The 9,148-nt window shown below is 42.4% G+C and overlaps 2 protein-coding genes across 2 annotated transcripts in view; one reads left to right on the top strand and one right to left on the bottom strand.

Moving 5' to 3' along the window:
• gss (glutathione synthetase) overlaps window positions 1–9,142 on the top strand; it is a 41,451-nt gene extending 32,309 nt beyond the window's left edge. Inside the window, exons 7-10 of the mRNA XM_048608357.1 lie at window positions 3,687–3,767; window positions 5,303–5,380; window positions 6,364–6,433; window positions 8,050–9,142. Of these exons, the coding sequence (XP_048464314.1) occupies window positions 3,687–3,767; window positions 5,303–5,380; window positions 6,364–6,433; window positions 8,050–8,316 (496 nt within the window). The 3' untranslated portion in view covers window positions 8,317–9,142. The remainder of the gene's footprint in view (window positions 1–3,686; window positions 3,768–5,302; window positions 5,381–6,363; window positions 6,434–8,049) is intronic.
• LOC109917871 (deoxynucleoside triphosphate triphosphohydrolase SAMHD1-like) overlaps window positions 1–9,148 on the bottom strand; it is a 152,356-nt gene that overhangs the window by 132,850 nt on the left and 10,358 nt on the right. The gene's annotated exons all lie outside the window — the stretch shown is intronic.

Consider the following 9,148-nt stretch of genomic DNA (forward strand, 5'->3'; position numbering starts at 1 on the left):
CCCTCAGCCTCCCGAATGATCCGAAGTTCATCCAGCTCCAGCTCCAGTTCCAGTTCCCTAACACGGTTTCCGAGGAGCTGGAGTTGGGTGCACTTCCCACAGATGAAGTCAGGGGGGACACTAGTGGTGACCCTTACCTCCCACATTCTACAGGAGGAGCATGCAACTGCCCTAACATCCACTCCCACTGTTCTGAATTCCCAAACAGACTATTTAAAAAAAAAAAAAAAATCTAGTAACCTTACCAAATCGGCGCTCGGAACCTTTTTTTTTGGTTACAGGAGGAGGATGGGTGGGAGACACTACCTAAGTAGTGTTTCGGGTAAAGCAACCACCCAAACATATAGCAGTTGATTAAATGATGTTATACCTAATCAAAAACACCACACCCATCCTCTCTTGCTCCCCTTTCGATCCTTCTTATGGCATCTATACCCTGGAACATTAAGCTGCCAGTCCTGTCCATCCCTGAGCCACATCTCTGTGACTGCTATGATCTTCCAGTAAGGGATTACAGGTAAAGCAGATTAACTCATGCCATGGTTAGGAACATGGGACTGGATGCAAATTACAGAAACATTTTCAGGGATGAACAGGACTAGCAGCTTAATGTTCCAGGGTATAGATGCAATGGGAAGAATGGAGGGGGGCAAGAGAAGAGAGGCAATGGGTTTTTGATTAGGGATACATTATGCTGTATTTAGGGAGGATATTCCTGGGAAAACATACAGGAAGTTATTTGGGCGGAACTGAGAAATAAAAAGGGGATGATCACCTTATTGGGATTGTACTATAGACCCTCAAATAGTCAGTGGGAAATTGAGAAACAAATTTGTAAAGAGATCTCTGTTATTTGTAGGAATATTAAGGTGGTTATGGTAGGGAATTTTAACTTTCCAAACATAGACTAGGACTGCCATAGTATTAAGGGCTTGGATGGACAGGAATTTAAGTGTGTACAAGAACATTTTCTGATTCAGTATGTGGATGTACCTGCTAGAGATGGTGCAAAACGTGATCTACTGTTGGGAAGTAAGGCAGGGCAGGTGACTGAGGAGTCAGTGGGGGAGCACTTTGGGCCCAGTGACCATAATTCTATTAGTTTTAAAATAGTGATGGAAAAGGATAGACCAGATCTAAAAGCTAAAGTTCTAAATTGGAGGAAGGCCACTTTTGACAGTATTAGGCAAGAATTTTCAAAAGTTGATTGGGGGCAAATGTTTGCAGGTAAAGGGTCATCTGGAAAATGGGAAGCCTTCAAAAAGTGAGATAATGAGAGTCCAGAGATAGTGTGTTATTGTTAGGGTGAAAGGCAAAGCTGGTAGGTCTGGGGAATGCTGGATGACGAGAAAAATTGAGGTTTTGGTCAAGAAAAAGAAAGAACTGTATACCAGGTATAGACAGCAGGGATCAAATGATTTGGATGTGAACATAGGAGCTATGATTAGTAAGTTTGCAGATGACACCAAAACTGGAGATGGAGTGGACAGCGAAGAAGGTTACCACAAAGTACAACGGGATCTTGATCAGATGGGTCAATAGGCTGAGGAGTGGCAGGTGGAGTTTGATTTAGATAAATGTGAGGTGCTGCATTTTGGAAAGGCAATTCAGGGCAGAACTTATACACTTCATGGTAAGATGTTGCTGAACAAAGAGAATTTGGAGTGCAGGTTCACAATTCCTTGAAAGTAGAGTCTCGGGAGATAGGATAGTGAAGAAGACATTTGGTATGCTTGCCTTTATTAGCCAGTGCATTGACTGTAGGAGTTGGGAGGTCATGTTGCTCCTGTTTTGGACAATGGTTAGGCCACTGTTGGAATATTGCGTGCAATTTTGGTCTCCTTGCTATAGGAAGGATGTTGTGAAACTTGAAAGGGTTCACTTAAGATTTACAATGAAGTTGCCAGGGTTGGAGGGTTTGAGCTGCAGCGAAAGGCTGTGACTATTTTCCCTGGAGCATCGGAGGCTGAGGGGTGACCTTTTATAAGGGTTTATGAAATCGTGAGGAGCGTGGACAGGGTAAATTGACAAGGTCTTTTTCCTAGAGTGGGGAAGTCTAAAACTAGAGGCCGTAGGTTTAAAGTGAGATGGGAAAGATATAAAAGGGATCCAAGGAGCAACTTTTTGATACAGAGGGTGGTGCACGTATAGAATGAGCTGCCAGAGGAAGTGGTGGAGGCAGGTACAATTACAACATTTATAAGGCATCTGGATGGGCACTTGAATAGGAGGGGTTTAGAGGGATATGGGCCAAATGCTGACAAATGGGACTAGATTTATTTGACGTATCTGTTTGGCTTGGACGAGTTGGACTGAAGTGTCTGTTTACATGATGTATATCTCTGAGTCTATGTATGCTGTAAATAAAGTCTAACAGTGACGCATTACGTCTCTATTATCCAACGTTTGTTTTTTACATTGATTACGTGGACCTCTTGATTATCCAGAATATTTGGTCAATTGGGGCACACTCCTGGTCCCATAGGTACCAGATACAGTAAGCATTTTATTATAACCATTCTGGTTAAATGTTACCTATTATGATCAGCGGAGGAGTAGAACTTGAAAGGAATCTATGCATCCTGCAACCTCAAGCATAACACTATGGATGGCTGGAGCTTACTGCTCAAGGCTTGACGTGACCTTCGCTGTGTAGCCAGCTGCGCAAATAACAAAAAAGCATATACAGGTATTTCTCCTGTAACGCGATAGTTGTGTTCTTGTGTAACCTCGCGCTATAAAAAATTGCATTATAGGGAAATCGCTGTAGAAAATAGCTATACTTGTACAGCAGAAAGTTCACGTTATCCAAAGTGTCCACTATTCATCAATCACGTTACAGCCAATTTGCGTTCACAAAACACACATTATAGCAGAACTACCTGTATGTGAAATGAATTTTTCAGCCCTTAATCCATTTTCCCAATTTCAGAAGGACCTCTAAAGTTAGCCGGAAGCACCAAGTGTTATTCTTGAAATGCTTAAACCTTTGCCCTTTTTCATTTTAGAAACAGAAAGAGGAATTGCTGCAGAAACTCAGCAGATCTGGTGCTATCTGTGGAGAGAAATCAGAGTTAATGTTTTGGGTCCGGTGACCCTCCCGCAGAACCTTCTGAGGAAATATGGAACCTTCTGACCCGAAATATAAATTCTGATTTTTGTCTCCACAGATGCTGCCAGACCTGCTGTGCTTTTCAGCAGTTTCTGTTTTTGTTTCCGATTTTACAGCACCCACGGCTCTCTTGATTTTTCCCTTTTGATATTATTTTGTTCGGCAGTGGGTGGTATATTTACTCGACCACAGTGAAATGGTTGAGGCATAATAAGGTTTAAGTTGGATGTAACGAGAAATGGAATTAACTTCCGTGGTCCCGCAGTGCTCTGTAGCCTCTGCTTTGAGTGTTCTACGTGTCATCCTTGCTTTTTCCTTCCATGCAAAAGGAGAAACCAGCCAGTCAGAGACCATTGATGAATCCCACACAGTGTGAGTAAATGTGTTTGGTATCCTTTTGTCATAAGAACTAAATTTGGTCGCTGTCAACAAGGGACCTAATCAGTACATTTGGTTTCTTTAGACCACAATTTCAGACCAAGACTTCTGTTCATTGGTTGCCTTATAATTGCTAATGATTACACGATGTGTAAACACAAGCCTTACTGTACTTTTCTCCCTTTTCCTTCTCCAGGGCAGTGGTTCTCTTCCTAGTTGAAAAGATCTCCAAGAATATCTTTGACCAACGCTGCTTGGAAATGGAGCTGTGGAATAAGTATGTGTCAGCTGGGGTAGGTTAGTTAGGTTTGGGTTTAGTTGACAGAATGTCTCTCAACCGTTTCGTTGTGAAAACAGGTATGAACTTCATAGGGATATGATTGCTGTCGTTATTTATTCCCATTCTGATCAGAAATCGCTGAATGTACTTTCTTCTCACCATTTTTGGCAAAATCTCAAATTATTTCAAGTGCTTTTGTGATTTGGTCAGAGGAAATGTTAACTTTTTCCCCTCCTTAGGAGACCAAAGCAGGAATACTACACCAGACCTGGCCCCACCAGTACCCTGTATAACATGGCAGACTAGTCTAATCAAGACTGCGTAACCCTTAAAAATCCACAAGGTATGTTAAGAATCATTGAATTCCGACAGTGAGGACGCAGGCCATCCGGCCCATCAAGTCCACATCTCTGAAGAGCATCCTCCCTATCCCTTAACCCTGCATGTCCCAGGCTATTCCACCTAGACTACAATCCCTAGTCACTATGGACAATCTAACATATCCAATCCACCTAACCCGCACGTCCTTGGACTGTGGGAGGAAACCGGACCACCCGGAAAAAACCCACACAGACACGTGGAGAACGTGCAGACTCTTAGACAGTCACCCGAGGGTGGAATCGAACCCAGGTCCCTGGCGCTGTGAGGCAGCAGTGCTAACCACTGAGCCACCATGTCGCAAATTAGTGCCCTTTTAGGGAAGCATGGGTTCAAATCCCACTAAGGCAGCTGGTGAATCTTCAATTCCATATTTACTAATTCACATTAAAGCTAGTCCTTACCCACTGTGGCCCTACGTGTGATTCTAGACCCACAGGTATATAGTTGATCCTTAACTGCCTGCTGGGCAATTCGGGACAGCCAGCAACCACCAGTCTTTTGGCAGCAAGGAGAGAACCTAGTTTGCCTTGCAATCATGCAGGCTGTGCCACGCAATCGTACAGACTATATACCTGGTGCTGAAACTGTTGCTGAAATTGTCTTCGGGGCAGAAAGTCTTTTTGAACTAACAGAAAATTTTTCTAATGGAAAATACCACGCTGTTGCATGTTAAGCAATGTTAAATACTTTGTGTTCAGCCTGTTTTACACTTCTTTTGTTGAGATGCTTTGTCTTTCCAGAGTAATTTGCGTTTTTCAGATTGAAACTGCATTGCAGGGTGAAAAGCTTTTGCGACCTGTCTCCCTTCAGCAATTTTTTTTTTGATCTTGTAAAATTTTTAGAATGATGTGTCTGTGCTATTTTCTCCTGTTTCACCTGTTGGAGAATTGCTGTAAAAAAACAAGTGCTGGAGATGCTCAATACAGTGTGGAGCTGGAGGAACACGGCAGGTCAGGCAGCATCAGAGGAGCAGGAAAGTCAAGCAGCTTTGATGAAGGGCCTCAACACAGGACTCGAAATGTTAACTGTTTCTCTCTCCACTGACACTGCCAGACCTTCCGAGTTTCTGCAGCACTTTGTTTTTACTTTGGATTGCCAACATCCTCAGTCTTTTGACTAATTATTTTGTTAATTTTTCTTTGTCCGTACAGAAACATTCGTGTAATTAGGAGACAGACTGTGGACATACACGAGAGAGGGTCCCTGAACGAAGAGAAGAAACTTTTTGTGTAAGTTTTAATTCCTGTCTGTGATGTTAAGGATTTAGCCTAGCTGACTCAAGACAGCCACTCGACAGGTCAGAAAGCAATATCTTGCCAAAATTAATCTAATTGACACTTTATTTAATGTGTCACTATTCTATTCCTATATGGTATGAATAGAATCAAAGAATTATACAGCACGGAAACAGACCCTTCAGTCCAACTAATCCATGTCAACCATGTTCCCAAACTAAACTAGTACCATTTGCTTGCATTTGGCCCATATCCCTCCCAACACTTCCTATTCATGTACTTATCCAAATCTCTCTCAAATGTTGTAACTGTACCTGCATCCACCACTTGCTGTGGAAATTCATTCCACACACCAACCAGTCTGTGTGTAATTAAAAAAAAAAGTTGCCCCTCGTCCTTTTTTTTTTTTTTAAAACTTTCTCCCCTCACCTTAACAACGTGCCTCCTACATTCACTTTAAGAGTTTAGTTTTCTCTCTGGGGAATTGTAGTGCTGGTGTAACTAGGTGAGTAATCCAGAGGCCCAGGTTAATGTTTTGGGGGCATGGGTTCAAATCCCACTAAGGCAGCTGGTGAATCTTCAATTCCAGATTTACTAATTCACATTAAAGCTACTCTGAGCAATAGTAGCCGTGACAACTGTCACCAATTGTTGTTAAAAACACAACCTGGTCTCTCCATGAAAAGACATTTGCTGTCTTTACCTGGCCTGGTTTATGTGTGACTCCAGTCCCACAGTCTCTTTGATGGTGAATTGCCCTCTGAAACAGCCGAGCAAGCTGTTAAGTTCAAGTGAAATTGGGGTTGGCTACACCCTTGTCCCATGAAAGAATAAAACAATAAAGATGGGCCCTTTCTTTCGACATGACAATTCATGGAACTAGAAGCATTTCTAAAAGGTGCTAATGCCTGACTTAAAAGCTACTATTTTAGGTAGTTTTGAAGCAATATTAATTGTCCTTTTGTGCTAATATTTAGAGATGGATATGAAGTTGCAGTGGCTTACTTTCGCACTGGATACAGTCCAGAAGATTACCACGATGAAGATGTGAGCGTGCAATTCCTCTTTTGTGCTTTCCATTGATTTTTTTGCTCAATGGCCAGTTCATTGGTACCACCTTTGTTCAGATGATCGGATGAGGCACAAACCAGAGTTCAAATGTAGGACATCCTCAGTTTACATAGTCTGCTTTTGTCCCTGGATATAAACACTGAACAAAGGGTTAGTGATGCAGATGCAGCCCTTTTCAGGCTTTTGTCAAATACCGCCACAACCCCCCACTTTTGGTTCTTACCCACTCTCTCTCGTATTTTTTAAAGTTACTATTGAATCTGCTTGAAACCCCTTCAGGCCATGCTTCCCCAAACATAACTGAGTTTCTGTCCTGAGGTAGGATAACTGGACCTGAAATGTTAACTGTGATTTCTCTCAACAGATACTGGCAGACCTGCTGAGCTTTTTCCAGCAATTTCTGTTTTTGTTTGATTTCTAGAATCTGCAGTTCTTTCATGTTTTTAAGTTTCTATCTGATTTGTTATTTCTTTGGCAATTACCTTAAACCAATCCAGTAGAATTACCGAGCTCTCTGTAAAGTTATACTATAAAATAATTTCAGACGTTATCTTTGAGTCAGTTTTAGCAGACAAGCTCTTTAGCAATTATACAAAATCCACAAGTAGTGAGGCACTTGCTTAATTTCCTGAGCAGAGGGTCCATTTTCAGACAGGTGTTAGAACTGGTTTTGCTTGAGTCTTGCTCCACTGAGTGTGCAGATCAGAGGGGTCAAGGCCATGATTGGAGGCTTGAGGACAAAACCTAGGTTGACGCACTGATGCAGTGCTGCACTGTCAGAGGAGCTGCCCTTCAAATGAGAGATGAAACTATGTCTACCCTCACAGGTGGATGTAGAAAAGAGCAAGGAGGTTTTCTGCAGTATAATTCCCAATTCATCCCCCTGCCCTCATAACTATGAATTAATCTGGTCCTTATCATACTGACTATTTGCACAGTTTTGAATATTGGCTGCTGCCTTCCGAGCATTACAATGACAGAAGCACTTCACTCCGTGTAGAGAGATGTTCTGAGGTTGCAAAAGGTGCTATGTCAACAATGTAGTCGGAGAAAGGCTTTCTTTATTTTCCTTGCCCTTCCAACATCTCAGTAGGTCAATTAATAAATAAAACAAAGATGCGGAAAATTTGGAACAAAAACAGAAATTGCTGGAGAAACTCAGCAGGTCTGGCAGCATCTGTGGAGAGAAAGCAGTGTTCAATGTTTCAGGTCCAGTGACCCTTCTCCTGAAATGTGATCTTGTAAAAAGCTGATACATGGAGCCACCAGGTGCACACAGTCTGCACCATTTCAGCTGATGGTGGCAGAATTGCATTGGAAATGTTGACCTAACTATTTGCAAAGTCCTCTGGTACAACCCGGGTACAGCGCCCAAACTAGAGCTGGGTATTGAGGGGAGAAATCGAGGGAAAATCTTTCCCCCACGTCACCCATGTTTCAACTGAGGCAGGAGCACTGACTGAAATTATGATGACAGGGTGTAGTGTTTGTGAGCAGTTTGGTGCGCGGTTTATACCTGATGAATGGTAATGTGCTGTGTTGAAAGGCAATGGCTGTACCTGTTGAAATTTCTTCTTTTTGTTTTGCTTCAGTGCTGGGAAGCACGGTTATTGATTGAACTTTCCAAAGCGATTAAATGTCCCGATATTGCTACCCACCTCGTGGGAACGAAGAAAGTCCAGCAGGAGTTAGCACGCAGTGGCGTGGTAGAGAAATACTTAACCGAGTGTCCAAAATCCGTCGAGCGCATCCGTGCAACGTTTGCCGGCCTGTACAGCATTGACGAGGTAAACAGAATATACACGCTAAGAACTCTAAATGATTTCTGTTACGGAGAGTTTTTAAGAAGCTCCCTGTGACCAGTTACACAAGCGGTAAATGCGGCCACCTGCTGCTGGTTGGTATATCTTTAACAATATTTTCTGCAGTAAGACTTTTGCTGTACAAATATTGCCGTGTTATTTGAGACTAATGGCATGTATTTGATGCAGCAGCCCGCACTGCTTTTTGATAAGAACTCTCCGTCACATAGTTTACTTTAAACTGTGACACTGAGATTTGCCTGTTCATCTCATGGGAAAATAAAACTTGACAACAATGTGCTGGCCAACATTGCAATGCCAGAAGCACTTGATTTGTTGCAACGAGAGATCCTGATGTTGTGAATGGTTTATGGAAACATAAATATATCTTGAGTGCATTGGAAGGGAGGGTATGTTCATAAGAAGTAGAAAATGTTATCTTTTACAGTGCTAGTTAAGGCATTGGCTAACTGTTCCATGCGTATTTACAGCCTGTCAAGCTTTTTCTGATGAATTAGATGGGGGTTGATCGATATGTTAACTCCTTCTGCTTCTGTTGCGTGTATATCTTTCAAAACAGTCTTGAACAAGCATCCATTCATGTCCATCTTGAAATTTTCGATTGACCATCCCGCCCTCAAATGGCATTTTTGTTTTTGAAGCTCGGGGTTCCAGATTCTCTCTCCCTACTTTCTGCTGTTATCCCTTTTTAAGACTTCCTTGCTGCCTTAACCCCACAACCCCTGCAGAAAAACCCCAAATACTAGAAATCGGCACGAGTAGGCCATTCATCCCATCGAACCTGCTGTACTTGAGCAGATTATACTGATTGTCGGTCTCCACCCTATCTTTCTCTACAATCCCCCTATCGCACGATACCTTCAGCTTC

This window comes from Rhincodon typus, chromosome 19 (genome assembly GCF_021869965.1).
Source record: "Rhincodon typus isolate 14 chromosome 19, sRhiTyp1.1, whole genome shotgun sequence".
Taxonomy (NCBI): Eukaryota; Metazoa; Chordata; class Chondrichthyes; order Orectolobiformes; family Rhincodontidae; genus Rhincodon; species Rhincodon typus.